The sequence below is a fragment of the Chrysochloris asiatica genome, unplaced genomic scaffold (assembly GCF_000296735.1).
Source record: "Chrysochloris asiatica unplaced genomic scaffold, ChrAsi1.0 scaffold00003, whole genome shotgun sequence".
NCBI classification, from domain to species: Eukaryota; Metazoa; Chordata; class Mammalia; order Afrosoricida; family Chrysochloridae; genus Chrysochloris; species Chrysochloris asiatica.
The window spans coordinates 17,408,579-17,435,168 of NW_006408521.1; the positions used below are offsets into that span (position 1 = coordinate 17,408,579).

The window sequence follows — 26,590 nt, forward strand, 5'->3', positions numbered from 1 at the left end:
TGGCAGACCCACGGCCCCTGCTCCCTTCCCTGGGCGGTAGAAACCCCTCCCACCCCGCGGTCCTGGCGGTGTCGGAACTTGGAGCCAAATCCGCCACGCCCGCCCCCGCCCCCGTCCCCGCCCCCGCCCCCAGCGGAGGGCGGCCTCAGCGGTTCTCAATCTGGAGTATGAAAATAAGGTGCCCAGATTCCAACGGAACCCAATTAAACCAAAATCAATTCGTTCTAAAAGCTCTCCAGGGGACTCTTTGGTGTGGCCATCTGTGATCCGTTTCCTAAAGTTAGTGCCCAACAGAGAGCTCTGTCACGACCAAAATCGATGTGGGATTTTTAAAAAGGACCGGTTCTCTGAAATAATCTGGAGACTGATGTTAAAAACAAACCAAGGCGGTATACTTACGTTTTCATTGACTTGGATTGTGATTTGGAAAATTGAATTGGTTTCACGTGGCAAGTGTAGGTTTAAAAAATCAAATGGATCTTTAAACATCTTTTACTGAAATATACATTCGGGTTGTGTCAAAAGTTATCTACCTGTTTTAAATAAGCCTGGGGGTCTTTCAGGGCTACTTCTGTAAGTAAGAAGGTGAATTTCACTGTACTTAATCTGCTGTGAAGAGTTTTGTTTTTAAAATTTTTTTAAAGCAAAAGCTAATCAAGCAAATTGGAATGTTAAATGTTTCCAGGTGTAAACCATATATCCCAAGCTATTCCTTAGCAAATGCAAAGGATGACAAGTGTCAGTACTTCATACAACTAGATTTAATAAGTTATTACAGAAAAAAAAAGAAGTCCAAACTACAAAGTTGAAGCAGTTGTAAGCAATCGCTGCATTGAGCCCCATGGTTAGTCACATACTGCAGTTCCATACAAGCAATATTAGCCCAAGTCCCAAAGGCAGAAGCTGAGTAAGGGTTACTAGCAAAAAACAATGTAAGAGAACAGGTAATAAAAGATACAATACATTTAAAATTAGTTGTTAGTTGAAAAACAAATACAGAGATCTTAGCTGTGAACACTCTAAAAGTTATGTCCATTATTTTGACAGCAAAAATACAAATACCTAGTACTTTATACCCCAACAGAACTATATCCAGGAAAGAAAAATAGCAGAAGTTATTCTGTATTAGCACCCAAGTTTTCTACTTGTTGCGATTCACTTCATCATCATACAAATTTAAACAGCCCGAATCACATTATCCACACTTCTTGACCCATTTTGGGGTATAGAGTAAAGTCAACAACATTAATTATAAAACACTCTGTGGTAAGATGGAACACTATTGCAGCTGAGATAAAGAAGTTTGGTTATTAAAAAAATAAAACCAAAAAAAACACAAACAGAAAGAAATGTTAGCTGACACACAGTACAAACGAGTGTAAAAAGCAACAATCCATACAAATAAGTCAGTTTTAACAAAAGGATACTTTTTTTTTTTTCACTACTCTGTGACTAATCTTTCACTCAAACCTTGCAAGTAGAGATGTCACAATACTGAAATATGTAGGTAGGAGCTTTACCCAGTTAAATGCCATTCTGTTGCTAATATATAGATAAAATGAAAACTAGCAGTTATTTGCTAATTGCATAAATGCAGTACATTCTGCATTAGCCCATGCCTCACTAACAAGCTAGAAAACACAAGATATAGGCAGAAATCTAAGCATAATCTTTATACCACTAAGCAAGAATTTTCCAATTTCTTTTCTTCTGTACCTAATCACTTGTTTGTAGTTAATGTAAAATTCCAACAAGTAGTACCCAATTTGAGTTAAAATTTTACATTACAACTTGATCTAATCTATATATTATTTACAAAACTGAATACATAGAGCATACCCAAAAGCCAACTCCGGACACGTATTTCTCGGAGTTATTGATCACCTCACCTCCTGGCAGTGGGAGTGGAAAGGCAATCAATGACATAGAAACACACCATCTATCTCGAGCAAGTCATTGGATGTTCTGTTTACGCAACACCAGTTTTGCAGTTGTATGGTTTTGTAAAATAAAAATTTGGTGCCATTACAATGACAGGCTGCCGTAACAGCACAGCTTCAAGGTGAGGTGGAGGTTGGAATAGAAGAAGTGGGAGGGCAGACAGAGCATGCATATGATGACCAGATGTGTTCTACAGTATGGGGCACACAGGGGCCACTGTAACAGGGGACACGAGAGGGGGAAGAGGGAGACGCTGCGTGACACTGTTCATAGACAGTGGTGACATTGAGTGTGCCTCCTCAGGACAGCCACCCAAGGCTTACATGGAGGTGATCGAGGGAAAACGCTCCAAGTGAGGTGTAGCCCCTCACAGAACATGGAGTCCGCTCAGTTACGTTCTTTGACACTCAGACATCACCACTGTAGATGCAGGGAAAGGCACCATCTTACACAAGGACAGCAGTTGGTGTCAGATTCACACACACACACACATTCAGGCATGTGTGCGCACACAGGACATACTGATGAGTTAGAGGGGGAAAGCCAAGAGATGGTCTGTTGACCTAGCCAGGTTTTCAACCTGGTGGTATTTCCGTTGGGGTGACTTTGCTATCAGGGCCACAGATTTGGCTGCACCTGGTGTTGAATAAATCCACTGTGATATCCCTAGAGCACTGTACTGTGACATCCCTAGTCTTACACTAAAACCACTGTAATAAAGGAAAAGGCTTGTCAAAATCTCGCATGTTCTGCTTCATTCTGTCATTTTATTACCCAATTAGCCAGTACATTTTCCAATCACTTTACATAACCAACCATTTTCATCTCATCCTTGTCACACTATTGTAAACCACATCAGCAAGTTAATACATAAAGCTTTGCATTTCAAAAAACTAGACACTTTAGTAACAATATTACAAAGATTTTAGCTTCAAAAATAACTGAAAATGAAAAAAATAAACTTTTAAAGAATTAGCATCATAAAATTAATTTATTCCAAGTAAAAATACAAAATAATATTATGACATTGACCAGATATGAAAGTCCCTCCCAGAAACAACTCTATTAATGATTGAGAAAGCACTCCTTAAAGAAAATACGAAATAAAATGAAAAATATGTAAATATGTTTAATTTTTTTCTTAGCAAAAAATCTTTCTAAAAATAACAATGAAAATTTGTCTCAGTACAAAGGCTACATTACTATTGAAAAAATACCAGCATGAAGAAAAGGTACATATTTGACAGTAGAAAAATGATTTCAGTGAATCACAATGTCTAAAGTTTGCAATGAAAATAAATCTGCAATAAAGATTTATGCCTTTTTTCTTTTCTTTTTTTTTATCTATTTTTTATACAAACAGTACAAACAGTATTGCACATAACAACAAATAGTCGAGGTTAGGTTACAGCCTTCAAAAAATCGACTAGTTCAAGTGTCACATCAAGGAAAGGCCACATCAGGACCTATGCTACCCGGGGGGCTTCCCAGTCAAGTTGCAGGTCAGAACACCTCTGTTTTAAAAAATAATTGTTTTTGAAGGACCCTCTCTTTTAATATAACATTAACAACTTGGGGGCACATTTATTTACAAAACAAAAGGGAACATGTTATAATTTAATAAACTAAAAAAGTTCTCTTTAAAAAAATACAAACAGAAGAACTCTTTCACAATCCTGGTCAGTCGTGCACAATCAACGCTTGATTATAAATATACAAATTAAGGGAAAGTAGTTTCCACCTTCTATTCACAACTTTCAGCACCAAATGGAGTTTTATTTTGTGTAACCTATTCTTTGTGACATTTTTTTTTTGTCTCACTTTCACTTTAGCTTTATGCTGAATAATCTTCCAACTTTTTTTTTTTTTCTTTAAATCTCAGTAATATTTTCGAACATGAAAGAGGGGTGCTTCTTCAAAAAGTTTTGTTTCTTTCACATAATTAGGTAGATTTCTGTAGGTTAGATATGATCTTTAATATTATAGTTATAAAGCTCTAACTTCTTCATTTTCAAAAAACACAAATAAGCATGAAAAAAATAAAGTTACCCATCTGTTAAATCATTTTTTCTTGCAGAATTAAATTAATATATATTTTTTTCTGAATAAACTTACTTAGAAAATATCATTTTTCTTTCCTATATTTCAAAATTGAGGTATTGCAAAAGATCATGTCAGTCAGAAAGCATGCCTTTTCCTTAAAACAAACAAACAAAAATCTTCAGCCAACTTTTGAAAACTGTCTACAATACAAAAAGTAGTAGTGCATAACAAAATTTCTTATACAGATTAAAGAAAATCCACAAGCATAGGGAAAAAACAAACAAACAAACAAACCGAAAACCACACCTGGGCTGGAATAAAGGAATATTACCAAAAAGCCCAGAGCTAACCTCAAACGGGGAGAAACACTTAATAAGCATTTTTAATCCAGTAAAAAACTATTTTGTTTTTCCTTTTTGAAAAACTGTAGCTTGAGAGCTAGTAATTGCAACTAAACATTGGAGAAAAGAAAACAAACAGTAGTAACTTAAGACAGAACAAGGACATCACAGCACATATAACAGCGACTTAAATCTACTCTGCAGTGTCAAATCCAGTCAGATTGTCCCCAGAATTCCAAAACACAGGAAGAAGATAAAAAAAGAGATTTCCATATTCTCACAATCCTAGTGTGTGTTATATATTACTATCTGTAGCCCAAGAGCGAATGCTAAAAAAATGTCCACGGTAGTACTGACAGGTCTTAATTCTATTCAAGCTTTACAGGATAAATCCAGGGAATTAAGTAAGTAGTTAATTTCTCATCCAGACAATCAACTCTGCCTAGACCATTATATTTTGTACAGACATTTCTTTAGCATCACCATTACACAACTTTCTTAAAATGTGCCTAGTTTGTCAATCTGACAACTTATCTCTATATACTGTATATATTCCTAGTGTTTGTAAGCTAAAATGAGCTCTTTGGTTTTCTGGACAAGGTCTGAAGCTATGTAAAATGGTGCAAGCACTAGGAGATCGTATCTAAGAGCTCATGTGTTAGTTAATAATATACCAGTTATGAACTGTCAAATTTGTTAATGTCTGACACAGAGGCTTTAATAGTTAGGTTTGATCACAGTTAGACATAATCACTTTACTATAAAATAAATTGCACAATATATAACAGAGCACCGCAAAGTACTTCATCTACCATCCACAAATTTGCTTTAAGAATATCCTACACCTAGGTTTTATATTGGTTGTAATATAGGTCATTCTGTTATGGGCGCTTTCTAATTCCAGAAGCATTCCATTTATTGAGGCATGCCTTCCTCCAGTCAATTACCAGTTCTTTGAATGAGAAACAAAACAAAAACAAAACAAAACAAAACAAAAAAAACCTTCTTTAAAAAAACTGAGTATTTTATAGCTTATATAGCTTATATAGATTCTTAATTTGTGCATTGTGGGAAGGTTTTATACTAGACATTGGATATAAAATTTATTGCATGCAGCAACCTGATTAAGTAAACATGCAGTCAGGAATATTGACCTTCCGTTGAAGCTTTCTGAAGTCTATTCTGATTTCCTTTCAGCAGCTGATTCTATCCCTAAGTCACAAAAGTGTGTTGTTGGATTTTTTTTAAATTGATACCTTAGCCTGAATAGAGGATTATGGTATTAATAATACCATTTTAATAGCAGCAAAAGCTATTGCAGCATAAATTTATATAACACTAAAAGATCTAACCAAAATCCTCAGCAAAACAAAAATCAAACATGAAAGAAAAATAAAGACCCAGCTTATGAGGTATCCTTACAAGTCAGACTAGAGAGCAACTAAAGGCTTATTTTCATTAAGGGTTATCCTTATTGTAAATGACCCAACTAATGATTGCTGAATTGTTGTGAAGTTTTTGCTACATCTGCCACCTACTTACGAGTATTACCTTTGGTAAAAGTCTGCTCCTAGGGGCAACTCCTTAAGTTTCTGAAAATAAGTGCATGCTCCAGTCAAAAGTAATCGGAACAACACCACAGCAGCAGCCACACCCCAGACATCCAGCTGATGTCCGCTGATGAGAACGGCAGTCTACTTACTGTCACTAGTGACAAGTCAGGGGGAAGAAATTAAGGTACCAAGCAGACAAAGGTGTGAATCAAAGTGCAAATCAGTACCATTAGACACTCTGCAGTTCTGCGTTATGCTGGACACTGAGCTCAGTAACATGACTGTAAATCATCATGAGAATAATAAAAAGACCCATTTCTTCTTTAAAAATCGAGAACGAATGCACAGATTTCCAGAACACTGTACGCCCTGAGGCAGTACCCTCTCTTTTCCCTCCTTGGTATCTACTCCAGTACTTGTGGCCGGGTCTGCCCTGGGCTCAGCTCCAGCGGAACGGGACGTGGCGAGGACGATCGCCTCCCTCCTTCACCAGCGGTTTGTGGAACTCCCGCCCGGCGCGGGAATGTATGCTCGCCCAGCAGTATTCGCAGTAATACTGCAGACAGGTGACGTTAGCACAGAAGAATGGGGCAAACTTCCCACCACAGCGTGTGCCCTGGCATTCATCACACATCTGATCATCCAGCACATATGGCTTCACTTCCACCTGGACCCAAAGAGGAGAGAGAAGAGAAAAAAGTTTAGCATGTTTCTTCCTCTTGAGTATACAGTATAACTTAGCCTATCCACTGCCACCAAGGTGATAGTGCCTTACTATCTGAGGGAAAGTCTTCATAGGAGTAGGCAGCCTGATAGTTCTCCCTCAGAGCAGGTGGTGGGTTTGAACCACTGACCTTGCAGTCAGCAGTCCAACGCTCAACCCACCGCCCCATCGGGGCTTCTTATATAACTTAACAGTATCCCTGGAATCCGATGCTGTGGACTCCACTAACATCTGGAGGCAGCTGACACATAATGTGTGGACTCTGCAGTCAGCTCTTGACTTATGATTTGTGTGACCTTAGGCAAATTCTTAACTGTTCTCAACCTTTTTGCTCATCTGTAAAATGGGTGTTGAGCGTACCACCTCACCCTATTCTGTTAAGGATTAAGATAAGGGGAGCACGGGAAAGCGCAGGAGCTGAATGCTGACGGTCAGGCAGCATGCGAATGCAGGATAAGAAAGAGGGGTGTATAGGGGAAGAAAGTCCTAGAAGTCAGAAAAGGCAGGGGCAGAGTTGGGGAATCATTTGGCTGGAGCCAAACCTGAGGGCAAAAGTCACACTGAGGCTGAAAAGGAACTGAAGAGAGCTACTGTGAGGCTTTGGGTTTCAACACTGTTATAACAGGCTTTCAAAAGATTAACATTCTACTGCTTTATACATTGGAATACAGGGAAAAGGAGAGCTTAGTCAAGATGTTAGAAAGCTACTCAAATAGTTGAGGCTTTTACAATCACCTTCACTGAAAGGTCACTTTTCAATGTCACCAACCCTCCAAGACTGGAAGCTTCAACAGAACTGTGCACTGTAGCCCTTTGTTACTGTTATGAAATACCATCAAGTTGCTTCGGGCTCAGGTTGACCTGACAGGACCAGTAGAACTGTCCCAGAGGGGGAACCACCAGGTCGGCTCTCCTGAATAGCTTCTGGTGGATTCAAACCACCAACCTTTCAGTTAGCGGCTGAGTGCTTAACCACTCTGCCACCAGGGATCCTTGTTGTTGTTAAGTGCCATTGAGTCAGTTGCGACCCATAACAGCCCTGTATTGGATTCCAGGGAGCGGCTGGTGAATTTGAACCGGCAACCTTGAAGTCAAGTGCTTCTCCACCAGCACCATACCAGGATTCCAAGACTCCTTTGTTGTTGTTGTTATGTGCCATGGAGTCGGTTCTGACCCCTAGCGACCCTATATAGCATTTCCGAGGCTGTAAATCTTTACCGGAGCAGAAAGCCTCATCTTTCTCCTGCAGGACGGCTGGTAGTTTCGAACTGTCGACCTTGAGGTTCGCAGCCCAATTCGTAACCACTAAGCTACCAGAGCTCCTTAAGGACTCCTTAGGAGGCCTATTATAACATAGATGAAGTGGAGCTGTATCATGGGAACACCAAAAGCAAAAAAGAACAAAAGGTAACACTATTCCCCTCACATCCTCTTCCTAGAAACTCAGAAAAAGGTACATTATCACTGTTATTTTTAATCTTGAATAGGAAGTAGAATGAAGGTGAAAACTCGGGTCCCTTCTAATGTGTACTGCTAGAGTCATCTGGGGGGACAAGCAACCGCTGTGGTCATGGAGACTGGGGCATGTGGTCTAGGGAAGTGAGCTAACTTCATGACAATTCAGGCTGCCTCTGGATAAAGCTGGATGATTCTAGCAAGGGTGAGTCAGGCTTCACTGGAGGGGAAAGCAGGGTGGAAAGTGTGGGGTAAGCAGGAAGGTGAAGAATACCTACTACCTGTGATTGGTGGTGGTGGGCCGTGGAGTTGGTTCCGACTCACAGTGACCCTGTACAGGGTTTCCAAGGCTGTCAATCTTTACCAGAGCAGAAAGTTTCATCTTTCTCCTGCGGACAGCTGGTAGTTTCGAACTGCTGACCTTGGGATTAACAATTGACTTGTAACCACTACACTATATTAGACTCTATAGTTTTCTGGTCCTCCTGGTGTGGCACCATAGGATAGGCACTTGGCCTCAAAGTCAATTTGAACCACAAGGTTGACGGTTCAAACTCACCAGCCACTCCTAGGAAACCCTATACAGGGTCGCTATGAGTCAGAACTGACTTACTGGCACTTATCAACAACAACATAGCTTTTAAGGAGTCCTGGCGTGGCTCTGTAGGATAAGCACTCGACCTCAAGGTTGGTTTGAACCACACGGTCAGTGGTTAAAGCTCACCAGCAGCTTCTAGAAAACCCTATACAGGGTCACTATGAGAACCAAGTCATTGGCACTTAACACCAATCACAACATACTTTTCTGGTGGCCTCCCCAGAATTCTACTCTAGCCATGAGCTCTAGTTCACAGGTCCAAAAGCCAGTCACACCTTTCTACTTGGATGACCCACCTGGTTTTTGGTTACCCACGGGAAAACGTCTTTACTCTGACTCTAGATCCTGTTTCTCCTCTCCAACATGACCAGCTCATGAGTGGGCTTCATGTCTCTTTCACATTCATCTTGGCATTGCAATTAAACTGCAGTGGCTCTGTGGTTAATCTGGGTTCAAATTTAGGCCCAATAAGCAGCAGTATGACCTCAGGCACATTTCTCAGCCACCCTGATCATGTTTCCTCCTCATCTGAGCATTGACAGAAAACAAGAGTTCCTACCTCACAGGGTTACTGTGAGAATTCAATCATAGAAAACACACAGACAGTGTTTCCATAAGCACCGAGTGTACCTATTATTTCCACTGATTCTTCTCTAGTCCAGGTCATTACCGTCAGTATCAATGGCCTATGAACTGGTCACCAAGCATCCGGACCCTCATATAAACAAGTTGACTATGAATGAATAATCTACTTTCATACTGTTCCCCTCCTACTCAAAGTCACTCGGCTTCGCCAATGCTTATAAATTGCACTCTGCTGCTGTAATGAAAGAGCATACCCGCCCTCTTAAGATCAAATATGAACCAAGATTCCCCATTGGTTGCAATCCTCTTCAAACTACTTCCTAACTCAAACTGGTCTCTATTTTTACTTGCACTTCTGTCCCACCTCAAATGCTTTCTTTACCCTTTCCTTCAGCACACTCAAAAATTCTAGAGATCTAGTAAGGCTCAGCCATTCTTTTCTTTCACATAAAAGTTACCAACAATTCAGTACACATTCTCATATTGTGCAACCACCACCTCTATCTAGTTCCAAAACATACTCATTGCTCAATGAAGCCCTGTACCCACTAAGCAGTTACTCCCCATTTCTTCTGCCCTTAGACCTGGGCAATCACCAGTCTGTTTTGTCTTTATGGCATTCTGGTCTATTCTGGCATTTCATATGAATGAATAGAATCATACAGTACGTGACTTTTTGTGCCCGGCTTCTTTCATACAGTATAATGTTACAAGATTCATGCACAATATATGATACGTCTGCATTCATTTATTTTTATGGCTAAATAATATTTCATTGTGTGTTCTTATGGATTAATTTGTGTCCTGCAAAAGATTTATTAAAATTCTAATCTGTGCATAGGCTCTGGTTTGGGGGAATAGGATTTTTATTCGCCAAAGTTATCACTTAGATTTATGGAGGTCTGGTATGATGCTGTAGTACAAGCACTTGACCAAGAGGTCATTTCAACTGCAAGGTTGGAGGTTTCAACTGCTCCTTGGAAACCCTATAGAGGGTTGTTATGAATTGGACCCAATCTAAGGGTGCTTTAACAACAACAACCCAAATAGGGTTGGTCCTAATCCCTTCTAAGTGAGGAAAAGTGACTACATGACAGACAGCTGGAAGCCAAGGAATTCCCAGGGCTAACACAGGAGTCCTGGTGTGGAACCACAGTATAAGCACTGGACTGCTAACCATAAGGTCATCGTTTCAAAACCACCCGCAACAACTCGGAAACCCTATACAGGGTTGCTGTTGAGCCAGAACTGACTCCACGGCACTTAACAATGACGATACAAGGTAGAAGAACCAAGGAAGAATCTTCTCTTAGAGCAGACAGAAAGAGAGCGTGGTGCTGCTGATACAACGAGTCCATATTCCTAGTCTCCAAGGTGGAATATACCAACAGGTGGAAGCTGCTCTGTGGAAGAAAGATGTGGCAGTCTGTAAAGATTTACTCATAAAGCAAGTTCCTCTCTGTCCTACAGGGTTGCTATGAGTTGGAGTGAACCCAACAGGAATGGGTTTTTTGGGGGGTTAGCCTTCACAGCGGAAAGATAACCAATTTAAAGCCATTTTGATATGGCAGTCCTAGGAAACTAAGAGGGCACTGGCAGGTCACTAGGGCTCTTGCCTCCCATGCAGAAGACCTGAGTTTGATTCTCAGCCAGTGCTCCACATGCATAGTCACCACTTGTCTTGTCCGTGGAGGCGCGTGTGTGGCTGTGCTATAGAACAGGCCTCATAGGAACTGCTAGACTAAGGTGACTAGGAAGAAAGGTCTGGTGATCTACCTCTAACAGTCAGTCAATGATGTGGGTGTCGGAAAAGTAAACGATCACATAATTCACAATAAAAACTCAAAAAACAAAAAAGGTCTGGTGATCTACCTCAAAGAGTCAGTCAATGATGTGAGTGTCAGAAATGTAAACTGTCACAAAATTCACAATAAAAACTCAAAAAACCCCCCAAAAAACTTAGTCAATGAAAACGCTGTTGCTCGTAATGGTCTAACTGCAACAAGTCATAGGGATGGCATAGGTCTGGGCAGCCTTTCATTCTGCTCTGCATGGGGTCCATCATGAGTAGGGGTCTGATTACTCAGTAGCTAACAAAACCAAGAAACTAAAACATAGGTATTAATCTCAATTTGCTTATTCATTCTTCCACTAATTGACATTTAGGCTGTTTTTATCTCCTGGCTATTAAAAGTAGGGCTGCTAAGACCATCAGAGTACAATATTTTGACTGAGTGTGAGCTACCTGTCTGAATTCCCATAGGTACCACTAGGAGAAGAATTACCAAGTCATATGGTAATTCTAAATTCCACTTTTCCATAGAAGCTGAGACTTTTAACTTTTTCACCAACAAAAAACAAGGGTTCCAATTTCTTTACATCCTCACCAATATTTATTATTTTCCATTTTTTAAAATAAAATAGCAGTCCTAGAGGTGTACAGTAGTATCTCATGGTTTTGGTTTGCATTTCTCTGAAGATTATGATGTTTAATATCTTTTCACGTGCTTATTGGGTTGTGAAAGACTTCATTTTTCTATCAACTATCAACACTCATGGAAGCAGCAGTCAAGAAATCAAAGACGTATTGCATTAGGCAAATCTGCTGCATAAAACCATTCTAAAGTGTTGAATAGCAAACATGCCAGCTTGAGGACTAAGGTGTGCCTGACCCAAGCCATGGTATTTTCAATAACCTGATACACATGCAAAAGCTGGACAGTGAATAAGGAAGACCGTAGAAGAATTGATGTTTTTGAGTTATGTGTTCGAGGAGAATATTGAAAGTGCCATGGGCTGCCAAAAGAACCAACAGATCTGTGTTGGAAGAAGCACAGCCAGAGTGCTCCTTGGAGGCCAAGATGGCCAAGCTTCATCTCTCATACTTTGGACATATTGTCAGGAGGGACCAGTAGCTAGTGAAGGACATCATGTTTGGTAAGGTGGAGGGTCAGAGAAAAGAGGAAGACCCCCAGCAAGATGGATCGGCAAAGTGGCAGCATCAATGGGCTCAAGCATGACAATAGTTGTGAGGTTGGCCCAGGATCGGGCAGTGCTTCGTTCTGTTGTGCATAGGGTCGCTGTGAGTTGGTACTGACTTGATGACACCTAACAACAACAACATCTTCTTTGGTAAAATGTCTATTCAAGTATTTTTACATTTTTCAGTTGTCTTTTTGTTGTTCAGTTGTTCTGGATACTAGATCATTATCAGATCTATGTCACGATCCACACAATCGAAAGACTTTGCGTAGTCAATAAAGCACAGGTAAACATCTTTCTGATATTCTCTGCTTTCAGCCAAGATCTAGTGGATATCAGCAATGATATCCCTCATTTTCTCCATTTTGTGGGATGTGTTTTTACTTTCCTCAAAATGTCATTGATACACAAAAATTAATTCTGATGAAATCCGGTTTTGTTGTTGTTGCTTGTGTGCTTGGTGTCGTATCAAAGACTCCGTTACTGTTTTTGGGGGGGGACACCAAATTCAAACATTTTAGAGAGACCCTGTATTAAGTCTTCAACAGGACCAAGACAAGATAAGGACAAGTCATTTAGATGAGGGAAACCAGGAGCATGAGGTTGCTGTTGTTGTTAAGTGCCGTTGTATAAGTTCAATTCATAGTGGCTGGTGGATTTGAACTGTCGACCTTGCAGTTCAAACCAGACTTGTAGTCCAGTGCTTATCCTACAGCACCACACCAGACCATAATGGTGTCCAAAAGATTCATGGCCATATGGCTATTTGTTGTTGTTGTTGTTGTTGTTAAGTGCCGTCAAGTTAGTTCTGACTCATAGGGACTCTGTATGGGGTTTTCAAGCAGCAGCCGGTGGGTTTGAACTGCCAATCTTGTGGTTAGCAGTTCAGTGCCTATCCTACAGCACCACACCAGGACTCCTGTGACCAATTATAGACGATAAAAAACAAATAAAAGAATACATTTTAAAGATCCTGATTGGTAGCATGTCACTTCCTCATTGTCCCAGGCGGGACAAGGCCCGTGATCGGTACATATGCACAGTGCTGATTAAAAAGGCTCACAGGGTTTGTCCTGGGGACTTTTGACCACCTGGCTATTTGATGGTCAGGGTATGACTCATATGACCTGTGGCCCTGGTACCCCAACTTCCAGGTGATGCACATCTATATAAATTATTAAGGTCCTACCTAAGCAAGTAAGGAGCTCTGGTAGCGTAGTGGTTACGAATCGGACTGCTCACCTCAGGGTCAGTAGTTCGAAACTACCAGCTGTTCCATGGGAGAAAGATGAGGCTTTCTGCTCCTATAAAGATTTACAGCCTCAGAAACCCTGTAGAGTTGCTATGAGTCAGAACTGACTCCACAGCACATAACAACAACCTAAGCAAGTTCCGTTGGGCAAGAATGCCCTTCCCTGGGATGGCCAGGCAGCTGTAATCTACTTCCAAATGCACATTACTGGTTAATGGTCTGAAAGAACTCAAGTGGAGGCTGAACTAAAAATGCTCAAAATGGAGTTAGGGCTCCCACTGAAAACCACAGCCTTCCATAAACCAAGAGCTTTAGAATTTAAGCTTAATATGAGGCTTCAAAAAGTTTGTGAAAAAAACTATCTTTCAATTTCATTTTTCTATAAACTTTCTGAAACCCCCTAATACATTACTTACTGAAGGTCATAAAGACTTAGCCTTATAGTTCCTGAAAGTTTCACAACTTTCACCCAAACTTTTTGAAATTCCTTTATATTTAGGTCACTGTTCCATTTGGAGTCACTTTTATATATGGTATAAAATATGGTCCAACTTCATTCTTTTGCATGTGGGTTTTCAGCCGTCCCAAGAGCATGTGTTGGGGGCCATTCTCTCCTCATTCAGTGGTCTTTGCACCCCTGAGGAAAATCCATTAGAGGCTTGGCCTTCCTTATCAGTCTCATTAGGATCTATTTCTTCCTCCTTTATACTTACTGCTCATTACCACTCATCTTGCTTTTCCTCTCTGTGGACCTGCCTTGAATGACATCTTCCCTAACAGGCAGGCAACTTGAAGACAGAGTCCAGACACAAGCCAGGACAGTGGTACATCCTGGGAAGAATGTGGTCTACAGGGATTGGTAGACTCCTGGGGAAGCTATAAGGCTTGTGAGAGTACATCTAACTTAGACTCATTTCCCTGTCTCTGAAATGTCAACAAGTCACTAAAAATGGTTGAATTAATCCTCTCTGCCGTGAAAGCAGGGGGATTATGGGCAGGTGCAGGCTGTCCAGGGAACTGGCTACGGTCTGCTTTCACTGATGGCTCATGGGCTGAAGACTACTTTATTTCAACCACCTACATTCAGGGTGCTATATATCTGAGCCCCAATAAAACCTAGAAAAGGGGATCCAGCATTTAGAGAAAGTCATTCTGAAAAATCAGAACTCATATGCAGCAAAGAAAGCTGCTAGAAACAATAGACAATTGTGATTTATAATCTACATATCATGCTTGGTAAAGTGGAGCTCAGTGAAGAAGAGGAAGACCCCAATGAGATGCAATGACACAGGAGCAGAGACAAATGGACTTAAATATAACAATTGTGAAGATGGCTGAGGACCTGGCAGTGTTTTGTTTTGTTGTGCACAGAGGCTCTATGAGTTGGAACCAACTCGATGGTATCTAACAATAATAGAAATGTGAATTGCCATAACATTTAAAAAAAGCAAGCTGACAAACTTTTAAAATTCAAAAGACGTATACTCTTTGATCTAATAATCCCACTGTTAATTGTTATGACTGTTGTAATTCAAATGCTCAGCATTGCAAGAGAGGGTCAAAAGTTCATGGAAAAATTCCATTATCTTTTCATTGCATTCCTCCACAAACTTTCTGAAGTCTCCTTGTATAACCACCAGATGTAAGGACACATGTGCAATACTGAATTGTCCATAGTGGCAAAAAACTAGCAATAAAGTAAATACCTGTAATACTTATACTCACAGAGTATCATGCAAATGCTAAAAAGACAACATGAATGCTGCCCTAGTTGACCTGAAGAGTGTCCACAAGATCAAGTGGAATGAATGTCTGGCACAAATACCTACTGACAATGGTACAGTGTTGAACAAACACACATTTTGTTAACAAAAACTTTTTTGCAGACGTTTGAGAATACAATATGAATAAAAGTGTATCCTCTCTGTTTGTTCCAGTTCCAGCTAGCCTGGTAACAATGTTATGAATTGAAGGGAGAGTTATGAATTGAATTACATCCCCCAGAATTATGTGTTATAAATCCTCACCCCTATATTTGTGGATGTAACCCCATTTGGGGGACAGGGATTTCTCTGTTATGTTAACAATGAAGGTCATGTTGGTGTGCAATGTGTCTGAGGACCTTTCCCCAGAGCTGACAAAGAGAGAAAGCCTTCCCCTGATTTTGGACAACTAGCCTCCTTAACTGTGAAAAAACACTTCTGTTTGGAAAAGACCCCCCACAAGTGATATTTTTGTTACAAAAGCACTAGGAAACTAAGGCAAGAGGTTCTGAAGGATTTCCTTAGATGTCATAAAGATCTGTCATTGAGCACTTAAGGCCAGAGGCACACAGTAATACCTCAGGTAATCTACTTCCTTGATGTTGTGGTTAACAGATGTTGAGTTGGTTCTGACGCACAGTAGCCCCGTATAGGGTTTCCAAGGAGCAGCTGGTCACCTGCCTTGCAGTCAGCAGTACAGTGCTTATCCTCCAGCTTCATTTGTTGTGAATTGACAATAAGTTCCAACTCATAGAGACCCTGTATAGGGTGTTTCTGATAAGCGGCTGGTAGGTTTGCACCGTTACCTTACAGTCTAGTGCTTATCCTACAGCACCAAACAAATTCCTTATAGTTTTCCAGAGAGTGCTTTCCTTGTTTGGTGCCATATGTCTAGAATTTTGATATTTTTGATGGAAATCTTTCCTAAAATGTACTCTTTACCTGGTATTCTTTTAAGCAGAAGATACCATAAATGTTCTCTCTAATTGATGTTGCTCAGTGCTGTTGACTTGATTCCAACTCATAGCGTCCCAGTGTAGTGTTTCTGAGAAGCAGCTGGTGGGTTTGAAAAGTGGACCTGTGGATAACAGTCCAATGCTTATCCTACAAGCACCACACCAGGACCCCATCCTTTCTAGTTGTTGTTACTGTTGTTGAATGCCTTCAAGTCCATTCCAACTCAAAGCAACCCTATATAGAGTTTCCGAGGCTTTAAATCTTCTTGGGAGCAGAAACACTCATCTTTTTCCTACAAAGTGGCAGATGGACTCGAACCACAGATGTGTGGTTCACAGTCCAGCGCTTATTGTATGGAGCCACTGTGCTCCTATCCTTTCTAGTGTAGTCGTTGTTAAGTACTGTCAAGTTGGTTTCAACTCATAACAACTCTGTATAGGATTTCCAAGGAGTAGCTGTTGGGTTTGAACCGCCAACCTCGTGGTTAGGATAGTCCAATGCTTATCCTACAGAGTTCACACAAGGACACCATCCTTTTTAGTAGTACCAAGTAAATGCAGTGCAGAAAACGGTTTTTACTTTTTCAATGACCTCCTTCAACATCTGGCTATCAGCTATCATTTCTAACAAACATATACTTTACAGGTTTGTGGCTTCCAATCATTTGGACTAGGAAGCTAGATAATGAAGTTTGGTAAGGGTTATTTACTAAATGCCAGTTAATAAGGCTCTGTATAAAGCAGGAAACTACAGGATGTAACTTTGGTAATGTTGCTTTGCTCTTAGTGGTCTTTCCTGAAAATGTTCAATATGCTGCCTTCCAGGTGGGAGAGTGAGGCTATCACTGCACCTGCATGAAAGGTGCGGGTCCAGTGATTAGAGGCTTGCCCAAAAGACAGGACTGCAGAATTGTCCTTAGTGGCAAAAAAACTAGAAATGAGGAAATAAAGTAACTATGACTCAACAAGACCCCAAACTACAGATGTGCAAATAAGCTACTCCAACCTTTCAAAAGGCAACAACAGTCAAGCAGCATCTCTGACCATTTACATCACCAAACGAGAAGCAAGGAGGAGTCCTGGTGTGGTGCTGTAGGATAAGCACTTGACTGCTAACCATGAGGCTGGTGGCGAAAACCCACCAGCTGCTTTTGGAAACCCTATGCAGGGTTGCTATGAGTTGTAACTGACTCAATGGTACTTAACAACAACAACACACTACAAAAGAGTGATTATTTTCCTCAACAAAGTCACTCATTCAACTAATATTTGTTGTTGTTGTTAAGTGCTGTTGTGTCAGTTCTGACCCATAGCAACACTGTATAGGATTTCCAAGGAGCAGCTAGTGAGCTTGAACTGTCGACCTTCAGTTCAAATAGCTTTGCAGTCTGACGCATTAACCCACAGCACCACACCAGGACTCCCAACTAATATTTATGGAGTGCTTATTCCTTGCCAGACACATTTCCAATTAGAAACAAGATACAACGTTTCCCTCAGATACGCTATGATCAGCTATCAGAATTTAAGGCTCACTCAAAAAAAGATTCGTGGGTTTTGCCATATCCCACTGCCATCTGTACTTTTATTTGATATTTTAAATGGCAACCTAAATCATTCATATTTCCCCCACCATACAAATATATAGCTATTAAATAAAATATCATTTCTCTATTAATCAATCATCTAACATACCTGGAATATCACTAAGCTATGGCACTTGGAAGACACAGATAGAATGGGATCACATTGTTGATCTACACTAACATTAAAGTCCAAACACTAGAGTCCTATGCAGAAGGCCTGGTGTGGCGCTGTAGGATAAGCAATGGGCAGGTTGGCAGTTCAAACCCACCAGGCACTTCTCAGAAACAAGGTCGCTATGAGTCAGGACCGATTAAACAGCACTGTAACATCTGTAACAACAACATACGGAGATGATTATATCCCCAAGCTGACCTCTACTTTATAGGAACTGCAAACACAGGATATGAGAATTACTCACAGAGACACACCTGGATTCATAACAACATACCCAATGAAGCTGATGGTGCTCAAGGAAGTAGAACAGTACATGTAATTTATTGATGGGCTGATAATCATTAAGGATAAGGAGGACTGATGCGGTGTTTTGCACAAGTGTCTAGTAGAATGAAATAGACAAAGATAGGCCTATATTTAAACCTACCTCAACGCTTACAGTGTTGATCATCAGAAATCAGAGAAAATATTTCTATATGAAGTCATTTTAACATCAGTCAATAAACCCTCCCTCTGTCAATAAAGCAATTACTTAATAACTCTTGGTGACAGAGAGGAGATACTGTTGTTGTAAAGGTGTCACGTACAGGTTCCAACTCAAAGCAACCCTGTGTGCACCAGAATGAAGTACTGCCTGGTCTGATGGCATCCTCATACCCATGGTTGTGTTGGATCCCACTGCTGTTGACACTGTACCAATCCATCTTATTGAGGGGCTGCCTTTTTCTGACCTTTTCCTTTATCAAACATCATGTCCTCTTCTGACAACAAGTTCAAAACCACTAGAGGTGAGATTTCACTAGCCTCACTTCTAAAGAGCCTTCTGTCTGTACTTCTTCCAAGACGGATTTGTTTGTTCTTCTGGTAGTCCATGGTGGTGGTGGTGGTGGTGGTGTGCCGGGGAGTCAGTTCTGACTCACAGCAACCCTGTACAGGATTTCCAAGGCTGTAAATTTTCACGGGAGCAGGAAGCCTCATCCTTCTCCCATGGAATGGCTGGTGGTTTCTAACTGCTGACCTTGAGGTTAGCAGCCTGACTCGTATCCACTATGGTACCAGAGCTCCTTGGCAGTTCCTAGTACATATTCAATATTCTTAACCAACAATTCAAAGACTCAATTTTCCTTCCTTATTCATGGTCCAGCTTTTACATGCATATGAAGCAACTGAAAATACTATGGCTTGGGCTTTCTATACCCAATATAGAAAATACCATACCATAGTCTTCAAAGTGACACATTTGTTCTTTAACACTTTAAAGAAGTCTTTCTAAGCAGATTCATCCAATGCAATATGTCACTTGATTTCTTGACTGCTACTTCCATGGGCATTGATTGCGGATGCAATTAAAATGAAATCCTTGATAACCTCAATCTTTCCACTGTTCATCGTGATGTTGCTTACTGGTCTAGTTGTGAGGATGTTTGCTTTCTTTATGTTGAGGTGTAATCCATACTGAAGGCTTTGACCTACACCAGGAAATGCTTCAAGTCCTCTTCACTTTCAGCAAGCAAGGCTGTGTCATCTGCATACTGAAGGTTGTTAATGAGTCTCCCTTCAACTCTGATGCTACATTCTTCTTCATATAGTCCAACTTCTTAGATTATTTGCTAAGCACACAGATTGAATGCATATGTTAAAAGGAGAAAGGATACAACCCTAGCAAACACTTTTTTCTGATTTTAAGCCATGCAGTGTCCCCTTGTTCTGTTTGAAAGACTGCCTCTTGGTCTATGTACAGATTCTACATAAGTACAATTAAGTGTTCTGTTCTATCCATAGCCTGCTATGACCTACACAATCAAATACCTTTGCATAGTCAATAAAACACAGGTAAACATTTTTCTAGTATTCTCTGCTTTCAGCCAAGATCCATCTGACGTCAGCAATGATATCCCTCATTGCATGTTCTCTTTTGAATCCAGCTTCAATTCCTGGTAGTTCCCTGTTGATATACTGCTACAACTGCTTAATCTTCAGCAAAATTTTACTTGCATGTGGTACTGATATTTTTCAATAATTTGCACATTATGTTGTATCATCTTTATTTGAAACAGACATATATATGGCTCTCTTGCAGCTGGTTGGCCAGGTATCTTGTCTTCCAAATTTCCTGGCAGAGACAAGTGAGTACTTCTAACATCGTACCTGTTTTTTGAAATAACTCAATTGGTTTTTCATCAATTCCTGGATCTTGCTTTTTGCCTATGCCTAAGTGTAATTGGGAGTCCTGGTATGGTTCTGTGGATTAATGCACTGCACTGCAAAGTTGGTTTGAACCACCATGTCGGCGGTTCAAGTTCACCAGCTACTCCTCAGAAACCTTTACAGGGTCTCTGTGGGTCAGAACCAACTCGACAGCACTTAACAACAATAACAACAAAATGCAACTGAACTTCTTCCTTCAATACCCTCAGTAGTTTATCATATGGTAACTCCTGAAATAGCTGAACATTAGCCATTTCTTTCGGTACAATGACTGTATATTCCTTTCATCTTCTTTTCATGCTTTCTGTGTCATTCAATATGTTGCCCATAGAATCCTTCCGTATGTCAAGTCAAGGCTTGAAGTTTTTCCTTTAGTTCTTTCATCTTGAGAAATGCTGAACATGTTCTAGCTTTTGGGTTTCTAACTTCAGGTCTTTGCACATTTCATTATAATACTTTATCTTCTCAAGATGCCCTTTGAAATCTTCTATTCAGCCCTTGTACTTCATAATTTCTTCCATTTGCTTTAGCTACTCTACCTTTAAGAGCAAGTTTTAGAGTCTCTTCTGACATCCACTCTGTTCTTTTTTACTTTCCTCTTTCTAAATGCTTTTTGCTTTCTTCATGTATGATGTCCTTGATGTTGTCTACAACTTACCTGGTCTTTGGACATTAGTATTCAATGTGCAAAACTTACTTTTGAAATTGTTTCTAAAATTCAGGTAGACTATCCTCAAGGTCACACTTTGGTCCTTGTGGACTTGTTTAAATTGTCTTCAACTTCAACTTCAACTTGTATATGCACAATTAATGATCTGATCTGCAATTGGCACCTGGCCTTGTTCTGATTGATGATCTTGAGCTTCTCCATCATTTCTTTCTACAGATGTAATCTATTTGATTCCTGTTTATTCCATCCAGTGAGGTCCATGTCTATAGTTGCCATTTATGTAGCTTGAAAAACAGGTATTTTAAATGAATATACCATTTATGTTCTATCATGAGATAGCCAGCATAATTTCTATCACCAAGGCCATATTTTCCAATTATTGATCCTTCTTTTGTTTCCAACTTTCCCATTCCAATCACCGGTAATTATTAATTAATCTTTTTTCTCCCCACGGTACAAGTTTATTTACAAATTGCAATAATTACAAACAGTATATATAATTGAGATAATTTCTCTGATTCCTGAAACAAAGGCTAAAAGCCTTTACTTTCAAATGGGAGATTTCATTATCTTTAAATATGACGCATATTCTGTGATCCACTGCTTTTATGTTTTTCTAAATAATTCCCAGAGGTCTATTACTGATATGAACATGGGTCAATTCCCTCAAATCTTATTTCTGAAACTACTGCGCACAAGGCCAACACAACTGGAACAGAACAATGTAAGAAAGTACCAAACCATAAAAGAATTTTTTTTTCCCAATGGTAAATGTTGATTATACCCTAAATATTTGCTTAGTGGATTAGGATTGACACCAGGACTTTTGGCTTAAATAAAAAAGAAAGTGCCCTATGATTTTTAATAAGTTGTACAATTCAACAATAGCCAGTATCTATCTGGGTAGTCTTACCAACCTGTAGGTTATGTTTCCCTGCTATTGTTTTAAAGTCTTCAATTCTGTGGGTTTTTTGCCTCCTATGTTATTTTTAACCAGAGTCACAAATACTGCTCAAGGAAGTCTGTTGACATGACCTCGACATCATCTTCATTTTTTTTGCTATGCCTGGGAGGTTCCAGCAGAAAGTTGTTACTGTGAGTGGATGGCAACATGTAAACTGCCATATCATTGGACTTCCATGGGTACTGAGGAGCAAAGACATCTCTGGCAACCTGTCTGCTGTTGAATGCATCCCCTGGGAAACGCCCAATCACACCATTGGTGGTGGGGTGGTTTTGTGCCATGGGGTCGGTACCAACTCATAGAGACCCTGTACAGGGTTTCCGAGGCTGGAAATCTTTACAGGAGCTGAATGCCTTAGTGAACAGATTCTTCCTCTGATCCACTTCTCATTTCTAAATTGTTGGGTATGGTCTCTGTGGGTCACCTGGGACCCAAGTCAATGGGGCACACACAGCATTGCTTGCACTAATTAACTATGTGCATACTTAATGATTTCTTCAGAGGAGACAGCATCTTCATTTGCTTTTTCTTTTGAGTTTTTCCTTTGCTTGATAAACAGCTGTTGCCACTGTTTGTTCTGCTTCCTTTAGTTGTTTTTGTGGTTGCTGAATATTACTCATTTCTCGACTTCTTTTTCTAAAACTTGCATTTCATGTTGAACTTTTCCCTGGTTAAGTGACAATTTCTTTAGATCTTGAAACTTCCCATCGCTGTGATTTAACAACTGCAGGATCTGGTTTTCCTCTCCAGGCTGTAACAACTTTTGCTTTCCTGAAATTGCCAGCATTTCTATAAATTTCCTGCACCAGACCTCCAGATCTTTCCATGCAGACAACAGCCGCTCTCACGTGCTGTACCACCTGCTGCTCTTTCTTTTCCTCTGCACAGGAAGACACTGCCATGTTTCCGCATGGGCCAGGGGCCTCAGAGACCAGCATCAATGCATCTGAATTGCATGTTTGGTCAATTTCAGACTGTAAAAGTTGGTTAAAAAAAAAAACAAACCTTCAATTTCTTCATCTTTGGCATTAATACTTTGTATGTAACTTTGAATAAAAACTGTACTAACTGATCTTCCTTGTTGTGGCTGTTGTTAAATGCTGTCTAGTCAGTTCCGACTCATAGTGACCCCGTATAAGTTTTCTGGGGCTTCGTATCTTTGAGGGAGCAGAGAGCTTCATCTTTCTCTGGCGAAGCGGGTGGCAGGGTCCAGTCATGGACCTTGTGGTTCACAGACCAGAGCTTATCATATAAAGCCACAGAGCTACCTAAATCTTCCTTGATGTCTGGCTATTATCCTATCACTGACAGTGTTGTACTTCAGGATAAATCTGAAAATGTTCTTTTTGATGATGAATGCAATACTACTTCTCTGTCATTTGCCATTCTGGCATAGTAGGTCACATGACTGTCCAATTCAAGACGGCCAGTACCATTCCTTCTCCATTCACTAATGCCTAGAATTGGTGTGGTGCTATTGTGTGGAACTGCTACCACAAGGTCGACAGTTCAAACCCACCAGCTGCTCCTCAGAAACCTTATACAGGGTCACTGTGAGTTGGAATCAACTCGATGACACTTAACAACAAAAATAACAATGCCTAGGATGGCAGTCCTGGTGTGGTGCTGTAGGATAAAAACTGGGCTGCTAGCCCCAAGGTTGGCGGTTCAAACTCATCATCGGCTCCTTGGAAACCCTATACAACTCGCTATGAAATGGAACCGACTCCATGGCACTTAACAACAGCAACAAACCCTAGAATATTAACCTTTATGTGTTCAACTTCACTTTTGATGATTTCACATTTTCTTAAGATTCGTACTTCATAACTCCCCATTCCAAACTATTAATGTTTTCAGCCAATCCTCCTCATTTTGAGTCCTGCCACATCAGCAAATGAAGGACCCAAAAGCTTTATTCTACCCACTTCATTAAGGTCAACTCTACTTGGAGGAGGCAAGTGGTTCATTTTCTGGCGTATGTCAGATAATACTCCACTGCTATAATTAAGGTTTTCACTGGCCACTTTTATTTAGAAGTCGACCATAGGTCTGTCAGATTGTAGAAGTTCTGCAGAGTCCCGTCACTGTGAGTGACCCCACTGGTATTTAGAATACCGATAGCATTAGCTTCCAGCATCACAGCAGTGTCTCAACAGGGACGTCCATGATCTGAACATAAACCTCCACTGTTCTTCCAGAAGGAGAAGCTGACCCTCCGTCCAGAGGCTGCCCAACTGTCCCTGTTCAGTGAGAATTCACAAAACCACTTTGTGTTTGCTGTAGAAGTATTTTCTCAGGAATGAGCAATACTGGTTTCAGAGGTACTCTGTGGTAGCAAGGAATTCAGTTTTTTTTAAACTGATTTTTTTTAATTTACTAAAGGATACTTGGAGATATAGGACTACAGAGCTTAGCTATTAAAAAAGATGCAAGAAATCAGCTAATGATAACATAAGCAAACTGCTGAAACAAAATTATTTCAGGAAACACAACAGAGCTAAATTGAGACACAAGCTAACAGTGCTCACAGGTCATGACACTGTCCCCCATACTGGGTAATTAATGCATCAGTGAGGAAGGCTTCAAGTATATGACTCAATCAAGACCAAATTATTTCTAAAATGAAAGGTTAGAATATTTTATCTGACAAATAAAAGAAATCTCTAATAAAAGCTTTTCAAAAACAAATTCCTGAGGTCTGAGAGAATCTAAAGAAAAGATACCACCTCAAATAACCAAAAGCAGTATATTACATTTAAACTGCATTGACTTCATTTAAGCAATACATCTGAGACCCTTAATGCTTTAACACTTAGAGTCAGTACAAACCATAGTTGAACTTATGTCTGGGTTCTGCCTATCTTTTAAAGAATCAGCTCAGTCAGCCAAAGTCACAAACTATGAAGCTTTAAAGTTAGATCATACAGATAAGTAACACTGCCCTTTTTTTTATGTACATATATACTGTGCAATAATGAGCCCAAAACTCTCACTGCCATGCAGTCGATTCTGACACATAGCAAGCAACCTGTAGGGTGAAGTAAGATGGTCTCATAAGATTCCCAAGGCTGTGATTTTTATGGAAATTGACTGCCATTTTTCTCCTGCAGAGCAGATGGCGGGATGAAAAGGTCGACTTTTTGGTTACCATTTGAACTCCTCATACTATGAACTGTTGTTGTTGTTAATTGCCATTGAGCTGGTTCCAACCCATAGCAACCCGGTATAGGGTTTCTGAGGAGCGGCTGGTGAGCTTGAACTGCCACACCAGGACTCCTAGTATGAACGAGCAGTATTAAAACTTCAATTTTTTAATAGTTTTTAATAGTACTATGAACTAGCAGTATTAAAAAGTTCAAATTTTAAAACTAGTGAAGGAGCAAGTGGTTATAAAAATTGGGGGTTGACTATAGATGTCCTTGTTTACAGATTTGACCCATTATCATTGCTGGCTCCTCCACGGTTCTGTCCATATCAGCAAGTTAGCTCAATTCCTGAGTGACATGGTGAAGCTGCTGATAACTGTAATTCAAATCCAATGAGCACCAAAAATTAAGAGTAGCAATGTGACAGTGGAGTCCTAGTGTGGCGCTGTGGGTTAATGTGCTAGACTACAAAGCCAATCTGAACCACAAGGTAGGCAGTTCAAGCTTACCACCTGCTGCTCGGAAACCCTATACAGGGTTGCTATGGGTCGGAACCAACTTGATGGCACTTAACAAGAACAACAACAATGTGAAAATAGCTTTTCCATAGCAAAAAAGTTATCCACAACCTTCCAGATAGAGCAAATTCTTACTTACTAATTTTAGAAGCAATCTGGAGTAGATGAAGAAAAGTGTAGGGGAAACAACTGGAGTTTCCTTTTTGTTTTTACCTGACAAAGAATGGGACTTACCATCTTTCATATTTTCAAGTGCTAAGGAATGAAAAGTTTTAAAATCCCCCTTGTGTCTTTCCCATAGTTCTGAACGTGCTTCTCATTACCTAGCAGGGTTTCCATGCCAACACCTCTGCAGTGCTTTCATGCTGGAAAGTGTAAAGGGATCTGTGAGTGCTCTGTTTGGGGTTTTTTATGAAGTACAGAAGGTCAGCTGACAACATCCTGCATAGTCCACAGACCTCTACTCTGATTTCTTCCCACGCTGCTTGGGGATGGGGCTAGAGGTGTACAGCAGGCCCAGATCATATTCAGGTTGCAGAAGAGTATATGATGTGCAGGTCAAAGTAATAATAATAAATCTGTAGAATCCATAACTGTCATGGTACTACCCCCTCAGGATGGAGAGGTACAGATAATGGCTCTATCCATGAACTGTCTACGTCACAACATTGCAGGCCTCAATCTCCCCACCTGTATGAGAGATTACGGTCAGCTCACCCAAAAGTTAGAATAAGCATTCACGGAGAAATTACTCATTGAAACCATATGACTTCGAGTGTTGAAAGTCTCAATATCCGGTGAGAAAACTACTTAGAAAAATTATGATGATGGTCTTTTCCCCTTTATTTATCTCATTAACATCATCTAACAATCCTCAAACACAAACACGAAAAAAGAACATTTCAGTCACTCTAGAAGGTTTTCAAATTAAGAATGATCACAATTACATGCTTGCCCAAGAAACATCAAGGCAAGTGGTCGGGTCCCCTCAGTGCAAACCCCCTTCCAAGACTAAGACTCAATGGGAATACATGCTGTGATTGGTGGCCATGCTCGACACCGATAAGGGGAAGTGAGGGAAACACAGCAATGAAGCAGTGAGCTAAGCCCTACAACGTTCAATAGAC

The 26,590-nt window shown here is 40.3% G+C and overlaps 1 protein-coding gene across 3 annotated transcripts in view; it reads right to left on the reverse strand.

Moving 5' to 3' along the window:
- Window positions 1-6,122: 6,122 nt before the first annotated feature.
- Window positions 6,123-26,590, reverse strand: part of CPEB3 (cytoplasmic polyadenylation element binding protein 3) — a 298,968-nt gene continuing 278,500 nt past the window's right edge. For 2 of the 3 annotated variants that reach the window (XM_006831139.1, XM_006831137.1), the window contains one exon: window positions 6,318-6,545. In XM_006831139.1, the coding sequence (XP_006831202.1) occupies window positions 6,318-6,545 (228 nt within the window). Of the gene's footprint in view, window positions 6,546-26,590 lie in introns of all 3 variants that reach the window. The other variant, XM_006831138.1, reaches the window with a different exon arrangement.